Source organism: Pan troglodytes, chromosome 16, assembly GCF_028858775.2.
Source record: "Pan troglodytes isolate AG18354 chromosome 16, NHGRI_mPanTro3-v2.0_pri, whole genome shotgun sequence".
Taxonomy (NCBI): domain Eukaryota; kingdom Metazoa; phylum Chordata; class Mammalia; order Primates; family Hominidae; genus Pan; species Pan troglodytes.
In genome coordinates this window covers 12,322,797-12,348,967 of record NC_072414.2, presented here as the reverse complement: position 1 = coordinate 12,348,967, position 26,171 = coordinate 12,322,797, and the positions used below count along the sequence as shown (strand labels likewise).

The following is a 26,171-nucleotide window of genomic DNA, read 5'->3' as shown; positions in this document are numbered from 1 at the left end:
TCCTGGCTTTTATAGGAAGGAGAAAGAAGAATGCTTCTTGAGGGGAAGAAACCAACAGGAATGTGCCTCAGGGAAATGTCACCAGAGGAGAGTGAGCTGTAATGACTATTTTGGCAGATTGCATGTTTCTTGTGGTTCTTGGGTTCCTTGGCCCTGCACAGAGCTACCATTTACTCATTTGACAAATATTTGAGTAGTAGACTCCAGGGTTCAATAGTGAGCAAAAATGCACAGAATTTCTTCTCTAGTGGAGCTGAGAGTCTAACAGAAAGAGGTGATGTTAGTCACAGAATTATGTAATAAGGGAAAGTGCAGCAGACCCAGGGGTGCTGCAAGAGCCTGGGAAGGTGGACTGATCCCAAGAGGGAGGCAGGAAAGGTTGCCCCCAGGAAGCAGCACTTGAGCTAAAATCAGGGAGAAAACTAGGCAAAGACACAGCATTCAGGAGGAGGTAGAAGCTGGCCCATGAGGACGGTGGTGTGGAGAGGTGAACCAATACCCAGGTCTTGGATTTATTGTTGAGCTGCTGAATTAACCAGTGCTGGCTCTCTCCCAACCTCTGCACTTCTTGTTTTGCAAGGTTTTTTTTTTTTTTTTTAAGCTAGTATGAGTTGGGATCTGTTGCTTTTCTGAGACCCCATCCTGTGAGGTAGACAGGGGGCCTCACTGTACTCTGGGGGAGCTAAAGATGGAGAAGAGTTTTAGAGTGCCTGGAGAAGAGGCCCTTTAATAGATCATTTAAGAAGAGGGTGCTACCGCTAGACTGCCCAGATTCACTTTCTGGCTTTGTGACCTTGGGCTCTCTGTGTCTTTTTTCCAATCTGAACAATGGAATAATGATAGTATCTGCCTCTGCCTGCAAGACCCTGTCCTATCAGACCAACTACCTTTTCACTAGAACTCTCTTCCTGCACTGTACCCCAACTGGACCCTCATTAACACTTAAAATGGGCATGTTTCCCTTTTCTAGATTTTGCTCAAGACATTTCCCTCATCAGAATTAACTTTGGTCCATCTCCCTCTATTGGAATTCAACCCATTCTCCAGAAATCAGTTCAAATTTTATCACCAGAAAGCCTCTCTCAATTATACCAAGCCTCTTTTATACTTTGTGCCATTTCTGCCATGATTTCTTATGTTTTCCTTTTTCACTACATATTGGTATAGGTACACATGACCTCCACTTCCACTCAAATGTGAGGTTACTGCGGGCAATCCCTATGGGTATAGTCATATCCCAAGAGTCCTGGGCAGAGGGTCCCCCTCTTGCACCCAGGTTGGAGTGCAGTGGTGCAACCAGAGCTTACTGCAGCCTTGACCTCCTGGGTTCAAATGATCCTCTCACCTTAGCCTTTCCAGTAGCTGGTATGAAAAGGTGAGCACCACCATGCTTGGCTAATTTTCATATTTTTCATAGAGATGGGGTTCCACCATGTTGCCTTGCTTGGTCTCAAAGTTCTGAGCTCAAGCAATCCACCTGCCTCAGCCTCTCAACATCCTGGAATGACAGCATGAGCTACCACACTTGGCCAAATGCCGAATACTTCAGTCATATATGCCTGACACTTCAGGGCATGCAGAACTGCCTCGCTTACTTTTCTTTTGACTCAGTTTATAAATTTTCTTAATTTAAATTTTAATTTCAACATGTGTACATCTTTGAAATAAATAAAATAATCTCTTTGAATGTTTGGCATAATGTAGAAGAAATTGACAAATGGATATCTTTACTTCATTTTCCATCTCAAAATGTGGTAGAAATATGCTCCCCTAAAGTGATCCCAATTATTACATAGCCATCTTGCTGTGGTTAATGTAGAATCTTTTTGCAATATCACGTGCATGACAGGGCACATCCAAAAAACATTTAAGTGAAGATAATACTAGATTCTTGAAAGTATCTAGACACTTAAGAGCAGGCAGTGATGATGTTAATTAACAGTAACAATGTCGAGGGACTGGCTTTTGCCCTTCCCTAATAAACATAAAGAGCATAGAAACTCGGCAAATTTGCTCTTATTTTCTTCATTATTTGGTTGTTGAATCAGTAAATGCTTTCCACAGGGGTCATCTTGTTGGTCATCTTGTTAGTCATCTTGTCATTTTGCTGTGTCCCTTCTTCATCCTTGCACTTTTTCCTTTCTCCCATTTTGGCATGTATTGAGAGGAGTGTTATGTTGATGGAATGCCGTGTCCTGACTTGCCATTTGATTAGAACTTCCCTCAATTTTTAAAATGCTTCTTGATATGGTTTGGACTTGTGCACCCCCCCATCCCCAATCTGATGTGGAATTGTAATTGCCAGTGTTGGAGGAGAGGCTTAGTAGAAGGTGTTTGCATCATGGAGGTGGTTTCTAATGGTTTAGCCTCATCCCCCTAGTGCTGTCTGATGATAAAGTTCTCCTAAGATCTGCTTGTTTAAAAAGTGTATAGCACCTCCCCTGACTCGTTTCAGCCATGTGAATATGTGCTTGCTTCCTTTTCACCTTCTGCCATGATTGTAAGTTTCCTGAGGCCTCCCTATAAGCATAAGTCTGTACAGCCCACAGAACTGTGAGCCAATTCAATCTCTTTTCTTTTTCAATTACCCATTCTCAGGTATGTCTTTATAGCGTGTGAGACAGACTAATACACTCATCCTCAGAAAGCATTCAATTTAGCTGTGTCTAAAGGTATGCCAGCTGTCCTGGGACATTATCTTAGCCAATCATTCTTCCTCCTCAGCAAGATCTATTTGCCTATCACAGCTTGACCACAGTTCCTACCATACCTGTCTGTAACAAGTAGCCTATAACATCTGGAGGGATTTCATTGAAATCACAGAGGTTCCTTGGTTCTTTACTTTATTAGCAGGCATTAGGAAAGCACATCAACTTTCTTATTTAATAAAGTGCCTGTTGCTTTGAAAAATTGCCCAAAAGAAGAAAAGAGAGGGTTACTTAAAGGTATCACTATAGGCATGGCATGCTGGTTCACACTTGTAATCCCAGTACTTTGGGAGGCTGAGGAGAGAGGATCACTTGAGTCCAGAAGTTCAATACCAGCCTAGGTGACATGGTAAAAACCCCATCTCTACAAAATGAAACAAAACAAATAAAACAAAACAAAATAGAAAAAATATTCAGGCATGGTGGCATGTGCTTGTATTCCCAGTTACTCAGGAGACTGAGATGGGAGAATCACTGAGCCCAGGGAGGTTGAGGCTGCAGTGAGCCATGATCATGCTACTCCACTCCAATCTGAGTGACAGAGCAAGACCCTGTCTCAAAAAAAAAAAAAAAAAAAAAAAAAAAAAGCTATCACTATACTATCTGTAACTGTTCTTAATTAGGATAACTAGGTTTTTTCCAACAGTGGAAACTCCAAACAGACTAAATTGTTGTACATCAAGGTGAATTGTCATAGTTAATTCCTTTGCTTGCAACTGCCCAATAAATGGATGAGGACTCACTTCACCAATAAATAAGAAAGGTGAACAGCACATGGGGCCTGTAGATGCCTTTTGCAGGGCCCTCTTTTAATCTTCCTAAAGTTGCAATTTGCATATTTCTGTAGATGGGCACATCATAGAAGCTGTCATCCTAGATCAGAGCCTGGAGAGAGAGATACAAGTGTCATGCTTAAATCTGCAGAGTAGGAACAAGCCCAGAGAAATCAAGATGATTAAGCAGAGAGTTTCCATACTGGAGATAAACCAGCTGTGTAAAAAAATCATGCTTATTGAACAAAAAAGCATTGCACCACCGAAATAACTGCTTTAACTAAGAAGTAAAGAACTGACACCCCAACAGAGCACAGAGAGCCACACAGACAGGAGCTGCATTTCAAACAAGGTCATTGCTGTTGTCCCCACTCTGAGTTAAGTGTCTCTGCTTCACCCTTCCTTACCAAAGTTCTGCTTGATCATCCTTTTGTTTTGTTTTGTTTTGTTTTGTTTTTTGTACTTCACTTCTTTGAGAAAATATAAACCAAAATTTTACATAAAACAGGAATTCAGCTTTTGACAATGTTAGCCATTGAAACAACAACAAAAAAGGTTTCTATTATTTCTCATCTCTGTGCTATCCAGTGCAGTAGCCACTAGCCACAGGTGACTATTAAAATTAAAATTAATTCAAATAAAACAAAATTTAACATTAGCTGGTCAGTTGTACTAGCCACATCTCAATTACTCAATAGCCACATGTGGCTAGTGGCTACTGAACTAGGCAGCATGAATGTAGAACATTTTCATCATCATAGTTTTCTAGGTCATGGAAAAATTACAGAACTCAATTTCCAGTGTGCACATTTATTTGCATACCTAGGAGCTTTCTGACCCTGTGTTGAGCTGCCTAACCAGCTTCCTGATTGACCTCCTGATATTTCTGCAAATGTGGACTAAGAGGCCAGGATTCCTCAGGGCTCAGGTGACTCAGGTTATTCAGAAACTATGTTTGGACTAGCAGGCCTCTACTTGATTTGGGATGCAAAATGGGACTTCTCTTCCTAATTGCTAAAATAGCTTTTCAAGGTTCACCTCTCATCGCTGTAGGAGTCTCATTTCCTGAGACTCTTATTTCTTTCCATGACTTATGGTATATTCTGGAGAGAGTGGATTCACACAGAAGAGCTGGCTCTGTGCTGGTTTTCCAGGGGTAAACACAAAGGAAGCTGTGTGTGTGTGTGTGTGTGTGTGTGTGTGTGTGGTGGAAGGTGACTTGAGAAAGAGGGAGCAGGGGGTGGTTACAGATGGACACACACCTGGGACATATTGGACCATGTGCTCAGTAACCCTCATCAGACCAAGCATTTCCAGCAATTAACAGGTCTGTCACGACCTGACCGCTCTCCTACTGACTTCTCTAGCCCCTATTTTTACTGCTCACTTGGCACAGTACTGTTTTGTACTATTATTTAATTTGTGAGAGCCCAACTATACTGCAAGATTTAGAAGAACAACATGGAATTATATCTCTCGGTATGGACTCTAGTGCTTTGCACACTGCTCTGTACATAGGTGGTATTCAATAAACTCCTTATGTGACTTGATGGAAATGAGACTAGGATGCCCTGTGGGATGTAGTAAATCACTGAAGTCCCTGGAATGAGACCTTAGTCATACTCACTGGGACAAGAGTTTGGTTCCATTTTCCCCAAGCCTCATCAGCACGATGATGCCGTCCATGTTGATGAACTCAGTAGCAAAAGTCACGTCAGCAGAGAGCTTGGCCAGCACCTTCATGGTATCCAGCCGGGTCTCCATGTTGGATGACTGGGTCCTCTCCATCAGCTGGGCGTGCGGCCTCGGACTAGGAAACCAGGGACAAGACATGTGCCATCTGCTCCTTGGAGCAGGTTACTACTCTGTGGATAGCTCACAGAGGCTCTTCTATGGACATCCAAACCTGAGGCAGAACTAGCTTTTTTAACACTGCTTAGGAGTTGCTAAATTGTGGGATCAATCAGGGAGTTATTAGTGTGCCAAAACCAATCTGTATTTATCTGTATCTTTTCTGTACCACTCTGGTCTATGGATTAAAAAAATTCCTACCAAGGGAATACCGGAGACATCTGGGAGGCCCACTAATGAGTCACAGAGAAACAGATATTGGTTTAATAGAGGAAGGTTTCTATTAATTAAAGCTGTCTGGCTGGGTGCAGTGGCTCATGCCTATAATCCCAAGGCTTTGAAAGGCCAAGGCAGGAGGATTGCTTGAGACCAGAAGTTAGACACCAGCTTGGGCAAGAGAGTGACAACCTGTCTCCACAAAAAATTTTTAAAAATGAGCCAGGTGTGGTGGTGCACACCTGTAGTCCTAGCTACTCAGGAGGCTGAGGTGGGAAGATTGCTTGAGCCCAGGAGTTCAAGGTTGCAGTAAGCTAGGACTGTGCCACTGCGCTGCAGCCTGGGTCATAGAGCAAGACTCTCTCTCAAAAATAAAAAAAATAAATAAAATAAAACTGGCCAGGCGCAGTGGCTCACGCCCGTAATCCCAGCACTTTGGGAGGCCGAGGCAGGCAGATCACGAGGTCGGGAGTTCGAGACCAACCTGACTAACATGGTGAAATCCCGTCTCTACTAAAAATGCAAAAATTAGCCAGGCATGGTGGCATGCACCTGTAATCCCAGCTACTCAGGAGGCTAAGGCAGGAGAATCGCTTGAACCCAGGAGGCGGAGGTTGCAGTGAGCCGAGATCATGCCACTGCACTCCAGCCTGGGCGACAGAGCAAGACTCCATCTCAAAAAAAATAAATAAAATAAAATAAAATTTATAAAACTGTTAGACAGCAGAAGAGGTTTCTCTTGAGGTATTAAGCTCCCTGTCACCGGAAGCAATCAAGGAGAATATGGACAACTATCTGTCAAAGATGCTGTAGAAGGGATTCTTGCATTGAGTGAAGAATTTAATCTAATGTTCTCTAAGGTCCCTTTTAATCCTAAAATGTGAAAAGCTTGATAATTTTTTAAAAACTTTCTCTCAAAATCCATATGATTATTCCTCAAAGTAATAGTTCTGGAGAAATTTTAAGAATATCAAGGAGCCAGAAACAATTTCCCAATCATTTTTTGAAAATGAAGGCTGATGAAGACAAAACCTCCTCCTGGCACATGAACTTTTCCTAGCAGGATGCCTGCCTCCTTTTCTGCAAACTGTGGCTAAAATCCCTCCTCTAGCATTCACTGGGCTTTCCTTCTGCTGAGCTTGTTAGTACATAGTACTTCACAATTTACTGTTTCATCATACTGTTTTTTGGGTGTTAATTTAATGTTCTCCACTAGAAAGGAAGAGCCTTAAGAGCAAAAACACTCCTGTCTTCTTTTTCTCAGTGTTAAGCAAGTGACTGGAGCCCAATTCCTGCTGCCACCACGGAGTCAGGCCTGTTGTCCCTCTCCCCTTTGCCTCTCCTCTTTTACTATTACAAAGCTGGCCCTTCACAGCACAATGCTCTCTGTGATAGAGAAGCCCTCATTCTGTCTACAGTGGACAAAACGTGCGCCACAGGAAAAGGTCACAGCATAGAACAATCTGAAGAGCACTGGTCTGCATCCCACTTAGAAACTTCCAACTCTGTCAATTTTCCTCCTGATACAGCATTTCTGGGCTGCTGCCTCCCGCTCCAGAGAGATGTGCTTCTGGGAAAGGCAACTGCACTGTGCAAGAGGTCTGAAATGTGTCGGCACTTCCATAAAAGTGTGTAACTCCCAGGCTGTCATATTAAATTACCAGAGCTTAGGAGGGAAGAATGAAGTCCTTAAGATGAGAAGAGTTCAGGAGAAGAGGGGGAGGCAAAAGAACATGATGGGAGGAATATGGGCCTAGAGTCAGACAGACCTGGGTCTGAGAGCAGGCTTGGCTACTTTATTAGCTGTGTGACAAGTGGCAAGTAATTTAACCTCTCTAAGCCTTGGTTGCCTTGTCTACAGAATGGGGCTATCAAGAGTACCTATCTCATGGGATGTTTGTAAAGATCAGATGATTTAATTACACAAAGTATTTAGCAAAATACAGGCATTCAGTAAAGGTTGGCTGATATCACTTCATACCTCCCCTCCTCTCAGATGAACCAGTCTCTCTCTCTGCACCAAGAAAAGAGGTGCCATCACGCCCTTATTTTGCTAGCTGCGCTTCTACGAATGTAACCAAAGGTGCAATCATATTGGCTGTCTTCCTCAGGGGCTTAGCAGTCAAGATGATTCCCTCTACCTGGGCTTTGAGTCCTTCCTCTCCTGGTCCACTAAGATCCTGTTCTATTGATTACCTGCTTTCCTGCACCTTCAACCTTCCTCTCTTCCATCTTAACACATTCTTAAGGGCACATAAAAAATTGCAACAGAAACAACAACCAGGAAGGGTCAGAAAGGTGGGGAACTGGGCAGATGGGGACAGGAGTTGCAGGGAGACCTTTTGCTATATCTCTGTGAAAATTTTTGATTTGTGAAACACATGAATGCTTTACGGGCTTTTAAAAAGCGCATCTTTTTGACTCTACATCCCCTTCACGTTATCACCTTCTCTGTGTTTTCTTTTAAAACCAAGCTTCTTGATACAGCAGTAGACTCAAAGTCCTTACTTTTTTACCTTTCTTTTACTTGACTCACTTCAGTCTGGCCACCTGGCCTCCCCACCATAACTTTTTTGTGAAGATCACCAAGGTCCTCTTCACCTCCCAAGTCATAAGACAGCTTTTCTGTTCTCAGTTTGCTAAATTTCTCTGCTCATTAAAAATTGCAGACCATATTTTCCTCAATCCTGACACTCTCCCTGCCCAAAGCTCCTCAGTCACTTCACATTCTTGGTGTTCTTTCTACCCTTCTGGTTGCTTCCTTGGTGACCTTTAAGGGCTGCTCTTGCAAAAACCAGGGTCATTCTCCATTCTCCCCTTTCCTTCCACATCCAGCATATCACCATACTCATAAAGGTTACCTCCTAGATACTCTTCATATCCTTTCATCTCCATTACCATTTGCCTTCACTGGGCTGTTAACATTCCTCATTTGCCTCTTAAAATGTTCCTACTACCACCAACCTACTTCTTAAGGCCCATCTTCCACACGGTCACTAAAGTCATCTTTCTAAAACTTAAAATCTAAACATAACATATCTTCCTGCTTAAAATCCTTCAATATCCCTAGTTTCCTTCTGGACAGAGTTCAAACCTATGAGCAGGCCATTAAGGAACATTGAATATCTGGCTTTTCAATGATTGCTACAAGCCTCCAGCCACCCAGCACTTCTGCTTTTCCCAAACACAGCAAACCTCTGTGCCTTGGCATATGCTGATTTCTCTGACTGGAATACTTTTCCTTTTCTTATTTCTCCAGCTAATTGTTGCTCATCCTTTAACATCTGAGCTAAGTGACCCTTTCTCTGGCAAGGCTTTCTGGAAATCTCCAGGCTGAGTTAGGTGGTCCCCTTTGTGAGTTCCCACAGCTCTCTAAGCAACTTTCTCTCAAGATCCTTGAGAGAGGCCTTCGATTGCATGTGTTTACTCCCCACTAGGTGGTGAGAACCAAGACACTCTTATCTTCCTATATTATGTCCTGATACAAAAGGACTGACTTTTTAATCTCCAGGGTCCTTGTTTCTAGAACAGAGCCTGGCCCATGGTAGGTGCTCTTATTTGTTTGTGACATGAATAAACTCCTAAGGAAGGAAGAATACCTACCAGGGAGATAGCCAGTTGTAAGATTGCCCAATTTTTTTTTTTTTTTTTTTTTTTTTCTGAGACGGAGTCTCGCTTTGTCGCCCAGGCTGGAGTGCAGTGGCACGATCTCAGCTCACCGCAAGCTCCACCTCCCGGGTTCACGCCATTCTCCTGCCTCAGCCTCCCGAGTAGCTGGGACTACAGGCACCCGCCACAATGTCCAGCTAATTTTTTTGTGTGTGTGTATTTTTAGTACAGACGGGGTTTCACCGTGTTAGCCAGGATGGTCTTGATCTCCTGACCTCATGATCCGCCCGCCTCGGCCTCCCAAAGTGCAGGATTACAGGCGTGAGCCACCACGCCTGGCCCGATTGTCCCATTCTTAATGTCACTGCGAGTCTGGGTAGTGAAAAGCAAAGAAACAACAAAGTTAACTAAGATAAAATGTTAAAGTGGTACAAGCAAGTTGAATCAACATAATGTTTTGTGTTTTTACAGTACATGTAACAGACTCTTCAGTCGGGCCCTCTTCTCCTGCTTATTCCTTGGCAAAGAGCTTCTAAGATCCTCTTCTAGCACCCTGGGCCCTCAGGAAGTAAAAGCCACCTTTTTCCAGCCACTAGGGAGGAACAAGGGCTGGTGCTTCCCAGTCTGCCCAGGGAGCGACTCTTTACCTAACACATGGAAGCTACCTGGATGCTGAGTGAAGATAAATAGTGCTGTCTCCTTGGGTCATTTACTTCCAGGCAAGGCCCATATTGATTTTGCCTTTCCCTATACTAACCTGTTCAGTGATGTACAGCTGAGGACCATCTGCATGACGGAGGGTGTAATACTCTGGGTTTGGCAATGACCACCTATGCAAGAGAAAAACAGTATATCCCATTTGGCCACTCTCTTGTCCAGAAGCTTCTCATAAGTCATTTTCAATAGAGTTGCTTAAGGGATCAGGTGGCCTATTTGGAATACAGTGGAGAAAAACAAAGCTTTAGGTTGTCATGTTGAAAAAATCACAGCCTCAGCCTTTTGTAAAGACAAGCACCACAAAAGGAGGTGTGCGGAACTGAGGAGGGGTCTCAGATCCTACCATGACCTCAAGCAGGGCAATGCTAGACTTACAGGAAAAAATTAAGAAGTATAAACGCCTTAGGGGTATTGTTGTCAACTGTACTTCCTTCCCAAGACAATGATTCCCAAGAGCCCCTTTCTGGGGACCTGCCTAACTGGAGATCCTTCCCAGAACTCCCCTCAAAGTGTGGCAGTGCTCCTTCAGTCAGAGCTGCCACTGTCAAAAACGAGGTCCATTTCAACCTACCCATCACAAACTTCCTTGATAATGGATGCCAGGGGCCATTTCTGAAAAAGAGAGAAAGAGCCTTCAATAGCAGCAACATCCTACCCAAGCCAAGGTTCAGACAAGAGAGCCTCCCAAGCAGGGTCAAGCCGGGGCATGAGAATGTACTTCTTTCCCAACAGCTTTTGTTAAAGAGGAAGCCTCTCCCAAGCCATGGTGACCGACCTTCCCTAGGGTGGGCCAGGCCCAAAGCTTAGCCTTCCTGTTGATGGTTCTTACTCTTGATGCCAGTAGTCCCCATCCCTCAAGATATCCTCTGCCATGCACTCCCCAGGTGCCTTTCCTCACTTCAGGAGTGTACCTGGTCGATTTCAAGGAGCTGGGCATTAGCATCTGGACACTCAATGGCCACTTTGACAATGTCTGATGGTGGTGGCATTTTTCCCAACCAATGGGCTCTAATTCTGCGAGACAAGAACACAGACACAGCTGCCTGGGGAGAAAGAATCTGAAAGATAGAAAAAGTCAGAGTACATCTTCATTTTTCACTCGTTACATGTTTTGAAGAGTCTGCAGATAGACACTGCATAAAGTAACACATGAAACTACTTGGTTTGAATTGTTCTAGATCATACCACAACCTCTCCTTGGGGTTTTGTTTTTTGATATTAAATCAGCAAGAAGAAATGGGACAAACTGTCTATCATCCATAGATCAGCCAGTAGCAACATGTGCCAATGTGGCACTTCAGTTTAAGAGTCAAGAGGATTCAGTGGTAGAAGAACGTATTTACTGCAAATTCCTGTCTTGAGACCTTGGGAGGAGAGTGTGGGGGAAAGAGAGATCAGACTGTTACTGTGTCTATGTAGAAAGAAGTAGACATAAGAAACTCCATTTTGTTCTGTACTAAGAAAAATTCTACTGCCCTGAGATGCGGTTAATCTGTAACCCTAGCCCCAACACTGTGCCCACAGAGACATGTGCTGTGTTGACTCAAGGTTTAATGGGATTTAGGGCTGTGCAGGATGTGCTTTGTTAAAAATGTGTTTGAAGGCAGTATGCTTGGTAAAAGTCATCGCCATTCTCTAATCTCGAGTACCCAGGGACACAATGCACTGCGGAAGGATGCAGGGACCTCTGCCCAAGAAAGCCTGGGTATTGTCCAAGGTTTCTCCCCACTGAGACAGCCTGAGATATGGCCCCGTGGGAAGGGAAAGACCTGACCATCCCCCAGCCCGACACCCGTAAAGGGTCTATGCTGAGGAGGACTAGCGAAAGAGGAAGGCCTCTTTGCAGTTGAGATAAGAGGAAGGCATCTGTCTCCTGCTCGTCCCTGGGAATAGAATGTCTCGGTGTAAAACCCGATCATACATTCTATTTACTAAGATAGGAGAAAACCACCTTGTGGCTGGAGGTGAGACATGCTGGCGGCAATACTGCTCTTTACTACACTGAGATGTTTGTGTAGAGTCAAACATAAATCTGGCCTACATGCACATCGAGGCACAGCACCTTTCCTTAAACTTATTTATAACACAGAGACCTTTGCTCACATGTTTTCCTGCTGACCTTCTCCCCACTATTACCCTATAGTCCTGCCACATCCCCCTCTCCAAGATGGTAGAGATAGTGCTCAACAAATACTGAGGCAACTCAAGAGACCAGTGCCGGTGCGGGTCCTCCGTATGCTGAGCGCCGGTCCCCTGGGCCACTGTTCTTTCTCTATACTTTGTCTCTGTGTCTTATTTCTTTTCTCAGTCTCTCATCCCACCTGACGAGAAATACCCACAGGTGTGGAGGGGCTGGCCCCCTTTAGGAGAGAAGCATATGCTCCGAAACAGATAAGAATAGCCAGGCTTTTCTTGGTTGAGTGGTTAGCTGGAGGAGCCAGGCTACTTCTGTTCTGCAGTCATCCTAGGAAGATCCCAGCGTCAGCGGGGCACAGCTACATGCTCTCTTGCTTCCACCGCACTCATCAATGCCACTCCTTTCCCCTCAAAGGACACTATGCAAAGCCACCTCTGTGTGGGATGACATCAGAAAAAGGGGAAGAGAGCTGGGACAGGAAATGCTATTTTCATCCCTATTGCCAAAGGCAATAGCAGCTGACAACTCAAGTGGAGGGAGATAAAGATATCTTCACACAAGGGCCTGTCTTATAAGGACAAGGCTTTGCAAGTACCTCTGACCACCTCCCCCACTTCTCTCCAAAATAAAGGAAAATAAATTATCTTGAGCAAGTCTGGAAGATGGGCCCATATGACTGGTATCCTAGGCAACTCTGATAGCTTACTGGTATTCCAAGCAGTAACTAAAGCATTCTCTCTCCAAGGTCTGACAAAGGGAAGTCACTTGGCTGATGGATTATTTCGATGTATATTTACACTCCTTGCCTACAGGTTCAGGAGAGGGCTTTTTTTTTTTTTTTGAGAAGGAGTCTCGCTCTGTCGCCCAGGCTGGAGTGCAGTGGCTGCGATCTTGGCTCACTGCAAGCTCCGCCTCCCGGGTTCACGCCATTCTCCTGCCTCGGCCTCCCAAGTAGCTGGGACTACAGGCGCCCACCACCATGCCCGGCTCATCTTTTTGTATTTTTAGTTGAGACGGGGTTTCACCGTGTTAGCCAGGATGGTCTTGATCTCCTGACCTCATGATCTGCCTGCCTCGGCCTCCCAAAATGCTGGGATTACAGGCGTGAGCCACCGCTCCTGGCCAGGAGAGGGCTCTCTCTTAATGAAAAAGACCTTTCTGCATCCTCCAGATTTAGCCATTCACCCACAATTCATGTCTTGCTAATGGGGACCACCTGCCTCTCCTGGCATACAAAGCATAGCTATTGTGAGGCTATTATGCATGTATGCTATCAATTTTTCAGCCTAAACACAGATGCCAGTTCTCACAGCCTGATAAGTATAAACCTCTTTGATGAAAAGGAGTAAAAGTTCTGTCCCCCACAAGCCCCCCGGCCCCAGAAAGAGGGATGCTTTCATGACCATTTCCTAGTCAGGATGAGATGCTTCAAAAGTCTACTGTCATACAAAAACAGCATTTCCAGACCATGACAATGTAAAGGAACTAGTTTTCAAAGTGCTTTCACTTATTTTATTGTGTCCTCCCAGCAGCACCATGAATTAGGCAGAAGAGGATTATCACCTGCATTTGAAGATGGCACAACTAAAGCTCAGTGTTTTGTCAAGTGCCCAAGGTCACCCAGCTAGTAAGTCATAATAGGGGGACAGAACTCGGACTGGCTTCAGCCAGTGCTTTCCCCTTTTCCTCTGAGCCAGCTTCAACTTCTGTCCACTGCAATTAAACGCAGCCTAAAGGGATTGAAGTGGGTTGGCCTTATGGCCCCTAAAGCTTCCATAACTTCTGTGGCTTGTGGCAGAATTTTTCACAGTAATTTTTACATGCCTAGACACACAACAAACCTCAGAAAAGAAACTGGCCCTATCAGCATAATTTCTGGGGCGAATGCTCTGCTGCAGTTACAGCAGGGCAGGGAGTTCTCGTTCCAGGGGTGGTGCCATCAATCTCTGGATGCCTAGAGATGCGTCCTTATCCTTATCGGCAAAGCGGCTGCAATTAGTAGACTAGGACTGCATGGTTGTGAGGTCAATTTTAAAAACTGAGATATAATTTACATACAATAAAATGCAGAGGGCTTAAGTGTACATATGTTTGTATGCATATACATAATAGACATATACACATGCATCTCCCTGTAACCGCCACTCAAAACGAGACACTGAACATTTTCATCACCCTAGAAAATTACTTCATACTTCCTCTTCCTGTCAATCCTTTCAGTCCTTTAAAGGGGAATTTCTGACTTATCATCATCCATGAGTTTTGCCTGTTTTTGTACTCCATATAAACGGAACTATACAATATGACTTTTTAGATCATTTGTTCTTCAGTTTGGCTTCTTCTTATTTTTAAAATAAGCAGGTACAAAAGGCACAACAGACAGAGCACTGGGCTGGGATAATTGTCCCTGGTGAAAAAAGTGACTGGATTTAGAGCCAAAGGCCTCAAGACCCAATCCTAGGTCTTTCATGATGTATACATGCCCCTTTAACCAAATCTCAGTTTTCTTCTATTGAGGGATGGATAATTGTCCCTGCTGAAAAAAGTGACTGGATTTAGAGCCAAAGGCCTCAGGACCCAATCCTAGGTCTTTCACGATGTATACATGCCCCTTTAACCAAATCTCAGTTTTCTTCTATTGAAAGATGTGAGTGTAGGCCAGGTGCGGTGGCTCATGCTTGTAATCCCAGCACTTTGGAAGGCCGAGGCGGGCGGATCATGAGGCCAGGACATCGAGACCATCCTGGCTAACATGGTGAAACCCTGTCTCTATTAAAAATACAAAAAATTAGCCAGACACAGTGGCGGGCGCCTGTAGTCCCAGCTACTCAGGAGGCTGAGGCAGGAGAATGGCGTGAACCCGGGAGGCGGAGCTTGCAGGGCGCCGAGATAGAGATCGCACCACTGCACTCCGGCCTGGGCGAAAGAGCAAGACTCTGTCTCAAAAAAAAAAAAAAGAAAGAAAGAAAGATGTGAGTGTAGAACTAAAGCATGTCTCAGGTGACTTCTAAGTCTAAAAGTCCATGATTCTTAAGTGGAATTTTAAAAATCCAAGTGAGGATGCCCATTTTAAAGTCCTCACCAAATGAAGTTACACCCTTCCTTAATTTCGATGGTGCTGCTAAGAAACAAACCACATTATTTTTAACTCCTTTCTGAAAACCATCTTTGGAGATAATTAAGCCAAAGCTCATTATGTTATACCTATTATTTTCTCTTGACCCCATATGACATATCCTAGGTTGATGCTCTGTTTATTAAAGTTAGCACTGAATGATTCTCAGCTGTTCAAAAGTTCATATACATTTTAAAGCATGGAGATTTGCAACTACTGAACTATTTGAAAGATATTAATAAGCCCCCATTCTCAGTGACTCTGTCCTTCCCACAAAGCCCAGGCAGCCTATCTGAACTGAATGACACTCTCCACAACCCTGCCATAGCTGATGGGACCAAAGTGAATACCCAACTTTAGCTGAATTATTCCAATTCTTTCTCTTGAATTTAAAATACACAGATTGGCCAGGCGTGGTGACTCACGCCTGTAATCCCAGCACTTTGGGAGGCTGAGGCAGGTGGATCACCTGAGGTCAGGAGTTCAAGACCAGCCTGGCCAACATGGCGAAACCCCGTCTGTACTAAAAATACAAAAATTAGCTGGGCGTGATGGCAGGCGCCTGTAATCCCAACTACTCAGGAGGCTGAGGCAGGGAGGATCGCTTGAACCTGGGAGGCAGAGGTTGCAGTGAGCCTAGATTGCACCATTACACTCCAGCCTGGGCGACAGAGTGACACTCCATCATAAATAAATACATACATACATACAAACAAATAAAAGACACAGACTAAGGGAACTGGGTGATAACGGGCCCTGGAGAAGTAAGATCATAGTAAGCTTCAGAGCAGTTACCATGGCAAGCCAAAGATTCGCATAAGCCAAAAATACGGAGAATAAAAAACCAAGAGCCTTTCAGAGGAAGTGATTCTGCAAGAGGAATCCAGAAATATATAAATGAGCTGAGGCCAGAAATCAGAAAGACGGGAAAAGCCATTACCTGGTAACTTTCCCGATTACGTGGCTACACTTCCTATGCTTGGGGTACCTGAAAGTCCACTGTATCCTGCCAATAAAACTCCTATAAATTAAGCTAGTCTATGGATCTACTCATTGCAACTAATAAGCCTAAGACCAAAACTGCCCCCAAGTTCTGCAGGAACTCTAAAATGGAGGTCTGAGCAGACAGCAGCATCACTGGCATAAGATGATGGTACTGGGTAAGCAATTAACAATGGCTGAATTAATGACAGCAAAATCCACAGGTTTGTTCTTATCCACTAGGTAAGTGTGATTTGTTTGCAACAGATCGGTTATACAGTAACTTCATAGTAATCGTATATCTAATAGTAACGTACAGGTAGCGTCTTTATTTTTATTTTATTTTTATTTTTATTTATTTATTTTTTTGAGACAGAGTCTCGCTGTCTCCCAGGCTGGAGTGCAGTGGCGCGATCTCTGCTCACTGCAAGCTCCGCCCCCCGGGTTCTCGCCATTCTCCTGCCTCAGCCTCCTGAGTAGCTGGGACTACAGGCACCCACCACCACGCCCGGCTAAGAGAGAGAGACAGAGAGAGAGAGTGTGTTTGTGTGTGTGAGAGAGAGAGAGAGAGTGTGTGTGTGTGTGTGTGTGTATTTTTAGTAGAGGTGGGGTTTCACTGTGTTCACCAGGATGGTCTCAATCTGCTGACCTCGTGATCAGCCTGCCTCGGCCTCCCAAAGTGCTGGGATTACAGGCGTGAGCCACCGGGCCCAGCCTTTTTTTTTTTTTTTTTTTTTTTGAGATGGAGTCTCGCTGTCTCCCAGGCTGGAGTGCAATGGCGCAATCTCCACTCACTGCAACCTCCACCTCCTGGGTTCAAGCGATTCTCCTGCCTCAGCCTCCCGAGTAGCTGGGATTACAGGTGCTCGCCACCACACCCAGCTAATTTTTGTATTTTCAGTAGAGACGGGGTTTCGCCATGTTGGCCAGGCTGCTCTTGAACTCCTGACCTCAGGTGATCCACCCGCCTCAGCCTCCCAAAGTGCTGGGATTATAGGCGTGAGCCACTATGCCCAGCCCAGGTAGCCTCTTTATAGTTGATTGCTCACTTCTATAGCATTATTTTAGTTGATGCTCATAAGAACTCTGAAAAACATTCCTATCTTACAGGTAAGGCAACTGAAGTTCAGATGGATCGACAAACTTGTTCTCCATGTACCTCTTTCTACACCTCCCTCCCAAATGAAGGAAGGAAGAAAAAAAAGGAAGGGAGGGAAAAGAAAACAGTAAGTCAACCCAACACTTCAGAACTGGGTCTGAAGCCAAGGTCTTAGGACTGATCCCTCTACATAATACTTCCTTACATGATGACATTAGCTAACAATTACATAATGCTAAGGCACTATTTTAAGGGCTCTATATATACTAATTAATTTAATCTGCACAGCAACGCTATGTGGTATGTTATTATCCCCACTTTAGAGATAATAGAGGCACAGAAGAGTTAAGTAGCAGGCTCAGTGTCACACAGCTAGCAAGTGGCACAGCCAGAATTTGATCCCAGGTTATCTGGTATTGCTGGAAAGCCATGAGAAAGCAGGTGGCTCTGCACTTGACCCGCAGCAGGTGCTTTGTGGCAATTTCTGGTTTGTGTATCTGAAACCAAAGCACACTGAGGCTAAGAAACCTTCACAAGAACTCACCATTGTAACAAAAGATAGCACTCCACTGTCTACAGGTGGGCCACGGTCCCTTTTGTGCTATTTGGTCCTTTACAATCTAGCCAGACTCTTCCCTGGACTACCTGCTATTTCTATAAGGCCGTGTTCTTTCTTCTGTACCTTTGCATATTCTCTTCCTCCTACTGACTGTCAGAACAGCTCCTATTCAAGCATCAAAGCCTAGTTCAGATCAGATGCTACCTCTTCCCTGTACTAGTCTTAGCTTTCTCTAACTTTTCCTGGCAAAACTAAATAGGACAGGGGCCTCTGTGTTCTCACAGCATCCTGTTCATACTTCCATTAGCGAGTGTGATCTTGTCATACTCTATTATAGTTACATATTTACATATCTCCACTAGCTCCTCCTCCAGGACAGGTATAACTCTGCAGTCTCAACCTAGCACAACACTTGGTGTCCAGCGAAGGCTCAGTAAGCACCTGTGTCTGCTTAAACCCGATGACTCTTCTTCCAAGCTGGAACCAAGCTGGCTCCAAATGGACAGGGATGGGCATGAATTGCGCAGGTTGTCTGGTATTCCCTCTGTGTCCCAATACCCTTTAACTACAAAGTATTTTCATTGTTTAACAGTTTGTTTTGGCTGGGCGCAGTGGCTCACACCTGTAATCCCAATGCTTTGGGAGGTGAAGGCAGGAGGATCACTTCAGGCCAGGAGTTAGAGACCTGTTTCTACAAAAAAATAAAACATTAGCTGGGCATGGTGGTATGTTCCTGTAGTCCCTAGCTACTTAGGAGGCTGAGGCAGGAGAGTCGCTTCAGCCCAGAAGTTCGAGGCAGCAGTGAACTATGATCATGTCACTGAACTCTAGCCTGGGTGACAGAGCAAGATCCTGTCTCTATTTTAAAAAAAATTAAATTAAAGAACTGTTGTTTTCATATCAAACATTAGAATAATTCTTACTGAAAAATCAGGGTTAGCACACCTAACTCTAGTTAAGGAGGAAAACATCTCTCTGCTTTTCTCCCTATGGAATAGAAACATCAGGAGATAGGAGACTAGAAGTAATTCTATTCTCCAGATAAGATTCCCAGGATAAAATATATCCTTGTAGGGAACCCTCCCAGCACATGTTTGCTTAGTCTCTTCATTTTCATTCCAGAAAGGAAGTGGAAATTAGGTAGAAGGAATTCAATAACATTGCAAAATTCTCAGGGTTATAAATAGCCTCTTGCTCCACCACTCAGCAGTACTGTAGCTCAACCGCAAACCACCAGAATAAAGGAGCTGTAGTTCCACATCAAGGCCCAGAGGGCCCCTTCCAGATTAAACAACTCTCCACCCTTATCCCTTCCACCCCTCTTTAAGCATTACAGATATAAGGATGATTTGGAAAATTCAAAATGCTACAAAACAGGAGAGGCACACACTGACCTGAAGACAACTTTACTGTAAGTCATTAAGAATAAAAGGCCAGTTTCTCAAATATAGAGCTGGGAAAAGTATAGAAAAATAGGAACATTAGTGTCTCCAATAGAGCAGCCTCTAAGTGGCTTCTAGAAGGTGTGCTTATAAAATCAGCACTGTTACAGAAGACCCCATGGAGCTTTATCAATTACCCATACAGTGACTGCTGCTTCACGGAGCTGGATTCTGACAGCAGGGTTGGAAAATCCATCTCAAGGAAGGAAGTGAAAGATGATCTCCTCCTATTAGTAAGGAACTTGGGATGAAGAATGCCAGGTTTCCAGCTCCCCTCCTTCCCCCTATTCCTTTAAGGATAAGAATGGATGTGTACTTTTTGTTCAGTTATTTTGCTTTTGATTTGGTGAAGGAGGCATGGGTAAGTTTGGTTTATGTCTCCTGCAACAGAATGCAACCTCATCAGGAAGGCAGGTTGGGGTCACACCCTCTTTCTAATCGAGAACACAATCTCTATAGAGGCTTCCCCCTCTGAAATCTCCTCATCTGAGAAGTGACTCAACTTCCCTTAGTTCAGTCCACTGAATAAGGATGAGACTCTGAGGTACAGAAATGGGAGGATTTGACTGGCAGAGATTAAGGTTCTTATGTTTACTGCTGGAAACCCTGGGAAGGACCACCACACCAACAGCAGCTGAGGTTTCCCCTTTTTGTTGAAGTGTGTTAGACACAGGACTCATTCAAACATGGTTAAAAGCCACAATCTTACATAGAGGCAAAAGTGTGGTGAGAAGGGGTGTGGGGGCAGGGGAACCGCTTGGGTTTCTTCATCTTGATTCCTGCTGTAAGAACTGCCTGGGTCTTCTCTTATCCTGCATAGACACCTGTAGTGTTCCTATACTTAAAGTAATAGTGCTTAAGTAAGCTCCTTAGCAGAGCATTCAACTTACTACAGTTCCACCGTGGCTCTGCGGTGGAACTGGCTTTCAGACTCTTTTGCAGATGCCATGTTCTCGCCAGACCACCTGTTCCCTGAAAAACCATGCTCTCCTGAGTCTGTATGTTTGCTTGTGCTATTAATTCCTCCTCCTCGTCCAGCTGGCAAACTTCTATGCAACTTTCAAGGAACAGCTAAGATAATCACTCTTCTATGTGGCTTTCCTAATCCTCTCACCTCAGGTAAAATTAATTGCATCCTCATCTGTGATCCCAGTCTTTTATACATACCTTTATGATCCTACTGATTTACAATTCTCTATGTGCAGTCTCTTCCCTGGCTACTATAGGTGTAGTCTGCACACCAGCAGCAGCAGTATCCCTGGGAGCCCAGACCCACCCAATCAGAATCTGCCTTCAAACAAGATCCTGGGGTGGTTCAAGTGCATGTTAAACTCTGGGACGTAGGCTCTAGGTCAGATAAAGTCTGAGAAACAGTGGTTCTCAACTCTGCTTGTGCACCATCACTGCACACCCCAGGTCATTTATAAACTCCCAGATGATTTCAATGGTGGCCAGGGCTGACCCACAGCTCCAGGAGAGTTGACAACCTGAGGGCAAGGACTCATGAAGCCTGAGTCTATTCCACCATCTACTCTTCCCCCAGTTTGCAGCACACTGCCTGGCACACAGCTGTGTCCACAGAATTCCACAGCAAAATTCCCTCCAGGGTACCTCCAGACCTAAATGCCTTTAAAAGAGAGTGAAAACACTACTGACTGAGGATTATTAATTGCCTGGAACTTTGCAATTCCCTAACTACAATGACCGAGGAGATGAACTTACAAAAAGTCAGTGTTTACAAACCACTTGCCTCAGTTTTTGGAAATGAAACAGAAACAGAAATGGAAAATACAGATGAACTTCAGAATTAAACTTTAGAAAACCATGGCTGCACAAGGAGATGGAGCTTGGGTAGGGAGGGAGTGTGGTGTGCTGGGAGGAGTCCTGGGTTATGACTAAAATCTTGGGCTGTGAACTCCTTCAATACCGACCATAATAGCACAGCATTGTTCTCAGCGTAAAATCAGGCCAAGCCCTTTCATTATATAAATAAGGGAACTAAGTCCAGAAAAGCTGGCAAGGCCATGCCACCAGTTAGGGACAAAAGAATGCCTAGGCCCCCACTTCCGGTTTAGTCCTCCTCGTGCAGCACAGCTTTGCCACAAGCACAAGCCTTTCTGGACCTCAGGTCCTGATCTACATGGGGGGCTAGACCAGATGTTTTTGAGCTCTCTTCCCACTTTGGCCTTCTAGTGAGGCAGTGTAGCTTAACAGTTAGGAGCTGTCTTCTGGAGTGGGAAAGGCCTAAACCTGGATCCTAGCATTAACAATTTCCTTACCTATAAAATGGGCATTAGCATCAACACTACCCTGTAAAGCTGTTGTGAACATTAGGTAGGATAATAAAGCACTAAGCATAATAGCAGAATTCTAACTGTGTGAACTTGAAGAAATTGCAAAAGCCCTGAAACCACATTTCCCCAACACAGAAAGCCCTACCTGCTAGGCAGGTATACTGTGTATTGTTGACAAAATGAGAGAGCAAATATGAAGGCAGTCCGGGAGGAAAGTCAATATAAAAGACAAAGTATTTGTTGGTGTTCCACTATTATCATTATTACTATTTCCTAGTGGAAGAACTTTAGAAGATGTTACGAGCAGTTCCAAAGCAGCAGCCAATACAATGCCTGGCACATAGTAAGTGCTCAACAAATCTTTTCTAGTGACTCACATGAAACCAGCATAGCATGCCTAACAGGGTTATAAATTCAAATGTCTTAGGCAGCCAAGCAGGTAAGTAAATAAACCAAGCAGCCTGCATGTAGGGTCTGCAACACTGCAAAGTACCACCTTGCCTAGAGGAGTTTAAATCCAACATTTTAAAAAACACAACGTGCAGCTTGGCCGAGACAGCCACTTTGCAGCCTCTGGCCCATACTGATTCTGGCTCTTCATTAAACCACATGATGCCTAGCAGCATACCATCTAGTCATTTTATGTGATCCAGTGTTGTCTTTGCAAATATACCTGAAGCATCCTCAAGATGAAGGCTATGGCATACACCACCCAATCACCACAAATGGCCTAGAACAGTGCTGGTCACATGGTAGATACTCAGTGAGCAACTGCTGAACTGGGGCTGTAGGCCGGGCATGGTGGCTAACGCCTGTAATCCTAGCACTTTGGGAGGCCGAGATGGGCAGGTCACTTGAGGTCAGGAGTTCAATACCAGCCTGGCCAACATGGTCAAACCCCGTCTCTACTAAAAGTACAAAAATTAGCTGGGCACGTGACGTGCGCCTGTAATCCCAGCTACTCCAGAAGCTGAGGCACAAGAATCGCTTGAATCCGGGAGGTGGAGTTTACAGTGAGCTGAGATGGCGCCACTGCACTCCAGCCTGGGCAACAAGAGCGAAACTCTGTGTCAAAAAAAAAAAAAAAAAAAAAAAAAGGCCAGGTGCTGTGGCTCACACCTGTAATCCCAGCACTTTGGGAGGCCGAGGTGGGCGAATCATGAGGTCAGGAGATCGAAACCATCCTGGCTAATGTGGTGAAACCCTGTCTCTACTAAAAATACAAAAAATTAGCCAGGCGTGGTGGCAGGTGCCCATAGTCTCAGCTACTCCAGAAGCTGACACAAAAATCGCTTGAACCCGGGAGGTGGAGGTTGCAGTGAGCTGAAATGGCGCCACTGGCACTCCAGCCTGGGCAACAAGAGCGAAACTTCGTCAAAAAGAAAAAAAAAGAAAGAAAGACGGGGAGGGGAGGGGAGAGGAGGGGAGGAGAGGGGAAGGGAGGGGAGGGCAGGGGAGCGGAGGGGAGGGGAGAAGAAAGAAAGAAAAGAAAAGAAAAAAAAGAAAAGAAAAAAGCAAGCAAAGCCAAGCCAGGCTGTAAACACAAGCCTAGTATTCCCAGCACCTCTGAGATGCTGCATGGTATGTATGTTTTTCTACCCAGGTCCTGGGACCAGACTTAGTCCAGGCTGGGCCGAGGTATGGTGACTGGGTCAAAGAAGGACTTGCCTTGCAGGGTTTTCTTCGACTGCATCAAATATGCTTGTTCCTGAGCCACCTTTGCAGGTGGTACTGCTACATCTGGACACATTATCTCAGCACAGAACAAGCTAGAATATGCTGTACACTGAAGTTTTTTAAGAAGTTTGGTCCCTACTTCCTGTACCCTCAAACTTCCTTTGCACCTCCTAGAGTCAGCGTGAGGTATATAGAAAGACCAGACTGAAGATTAACAGATAGAGGTCCTAATCCCACCTCCTCCACTTACAAACTCTGGAATTATCCCTGGCAGGCAACCCCTTTTAGAAGTTTCACTATTTACATCAGTAAAGTGCAGATAACAATAGTTATCTCAAAAGATTCTACAGGGTATATAAAGTGTGTGACACTGTACAGCCCAATACTGCAATCCCTAGCCATATGTGGCTACTAAGCACTTGAAAAGTGGCACAGGCTGCCCTCAGTGTAAAATACAAACCAGGTTTCAAAAACTTTGTACAAAAAACAAGAATGTAAAATATCCCATTAATAATGTTTTTATATTGATTATAATAATATAATTTTGGAATATATTGTGTTAAATATATTACTAAAATTAATTTCAACTGTTTCATGTTTTAATATGGCTACTAGAAAATTTAAAATTATATCTATAACTCACGTTACATTTCTATTAGACAGCAGCATCAGTCTAGCACACAGCCTCGCACACAAAAAGCATTCCAAATGTCAGTTTCCTTCCCCTACAGGTAGGACATCAGTGACCATGATTCACATCCCCTTCCTCTTGCCAAATTCAAACCCTGCATTTATTTATTTGGTAAATATTTATAGTGCCTGACCCTGTGTGAGATGCTACAGACACAATACGAAGCAAAACCAGACACTATCTTCTTCACGGACCTTACAATCTGGTGGGATGGACAGAGAAATATCAATACTTTTGTAAATAAATGTAAAACTGCAGTTGTGCAAGTGTTGTGAAGAACAAGTACCCAGGGTGGTATAAGTAGGGTATTGGTCCAAGAGTCAGAGACAGGGATGCCTCCCCTGCAGAAGTGACGCTTAAGCGGAAATTTGAAGGATGAAGAAGAGTTTACAAGACGAAGCCGGAGGAGAAAGAGCAGACCAGGGAGGAGGAATACTAAACAAAAGGCCCCAAGGAAGGCAGGCGCTTGGGATGTAAAAGGAACAGAAAGAGGCCAGTGTGTGGAGGGCACTGAGAAAGCGGGAGGAGTAGATAGACCTGAGAGAGGTCGGCGGGACCAGATCTCCAGGGCCCGGGTGAGGTTCTGGGTCTGACCCTACAAAGGGGTGGGAAGCCAGCCAGTTTCACGCCCAAAGTGTCTAGATCTGCTCTGCATTTTGAAAAGGTTTCTCGGCCGAGCGCCGTGGCTCATGCCTGTAATCTCAGCACTTTGGGAGGCCGAGATGGGCGGATCACCTGAGGTCAGTTCAAGACCAGCCTAACGGTGAAACCCCGTCGCTACTAAAAATACAAAAATTAGCCGGGTGTGGTGGCGGGCGCCTGTAATCCCAGCTACTTGGGAGGCTGAGGCAGGAGAATCGCTGGAACCTGGGAGGCAGAGGTTGCAGTAAGCCGAGATGGCGCCACTGCACTCCAGCCTGGGCGGCAGGGCAAGACTCGTCTCAAAAAAAGTTTCAAAAAAAAAAAAAAAAGGAAAGGAAAAAGAAAAGGCTTCTCTCCGCACGATGGGAGGCCTAGAGGAGAGCGGCCCCTGTGCCTGCAGGCAGACCACTTAGGACACTCCAACTGTCCAGTCAGGAAGCGAGAGGGGCCTGAAGGATGAGCGCAGGGGATGGAAAGTACATACAAGGGGGGAGGGGAAGAGGAGAAGAGGGGATGCTACTGAGCATGCAGGATTCACGGGGCGGACTGGTGGACCCGGGCAGCGGGATCCAGGTCGAGCGTGACTCCGGGCTTTAGATTGGTGCGGGCCCGCCACGAGCGCTCTCCGGCTCCTTCCCAGCCCTCTCCGTGCCCTCCCTCCCGGATCTTCCCACCCAACGGCTCCCTCCTTCTCCCTCCGACCGCTGCCCCGCCCAGCCGCCGCGCCCGGCGGCCTGGCCCGCCCTCTGCCGCCACGCGACGCCCCTTCTGGGTCCAGGACCCGGCCTCTCCTCCCGTCCTGAGGCCCCGGCTGGGCCGCCACCCCTCGGGGGCCTGACGAACCAGCGCGGTCCAGCCCAGGCCCACCCTCTCAGCTCCTCAGCTTCCGGGGCAGACGCAGGTCGCAGCGCTTGGCCCGGCCTCTCTGCCCTGCGTCTCTCGGGCCGGGCCCCTCTCCACTGGCTGCCGCCTCCAGCCCCCGGCGCGCCCCTCACTCATCATGGCGCCAACCTAGGCCCACCTCCCGCTCCCGGGTCTCTACTCAGCTGCAGCTCCTGCCTCCACCTGCCCCGCCTTCTTGGGACCCCGCCCCATACAGGCCAGGCCGGGCTCCTATTGCTCCGTCTCGCCGTCTCGCTGAGCTCACTTTCCTCAATTGGGTTGTTTGTCTGTCACTCAAGAAGGGGTGGGCGCAGCTGCGGGTTGAGGGGGAAAACTCCGGCCGTTCCCGCCCCGCTGATAGAAGCCTCTTAAAGAAACAGGACGCCTTTCCCCCGCCAGTACGGGGTCTGAAGGAACGTGATTTCCTTGCAAATGCAAGAGGCAGCTTTATTTTTTCCCCCAAACTTTTTTTTTTCTTTTTGGTATGCAGTCTTAGAATGAAGGAAAAGGCTTTGGTTCCCTGCGTTAAATCATAGGTTGTGAGCTCTAAGCGGTCGTCTGGTGGCACTCCGCCCTGTGCCCAGCGGGCACTTACCGCACACTCAACAGTGGGGATAGCTGTGGTTTGGGGAACTGAGTGGGAGTGGCATTCGTGTCAGAAGCTGTGAGCAGCCGCTCTGCTCACCACCGAGTTGGGCTGACCGTGGGCGCTGAGCAGAGGCAGAAGGGTACAACCCGGCTGTGCTTTTTGGAAGGGATCCGGGAGGTGGCATTCGTC

The 26,171-nt window shown here is 45.6% G+C and overlaps 1 protein-coding gene across 1 annotated transcript; it reads right to left on the bottom strand.

Moving 5' to 3' along the window:
• Nucleotides 1–598: 598 nt before the first annotated feature.
• Nucleotides 599–25,502, bottom strand: LOC104002210 (engulfment and cell motility protein 2-like). Its single transcript, XM_009428632.5, has 6 exons — nt 25,379–25,502; nt 10,786–10,932; nt 10,446–10,486; nt 9,915–9,987; nt 5,109–5,291; nt 599–3,593 (listed from the first exon to the last, which is right to left on the bottom strand). The coding sequence occupies exons 2-6, from the start codon at nt 10,815–10,817 to the stop codon at nt 3,587–3,589; spliced, it is 336 nt and encodes a 111-aa protein (XP_009426907.2). The 5' UTR covers nt 10,818–10,932; nt 25,379–25,502; the 3' UTR covers nt 599–3,586.
• Nucleotides 25,503–26,171: the final 669 nt, after the last annotated feature.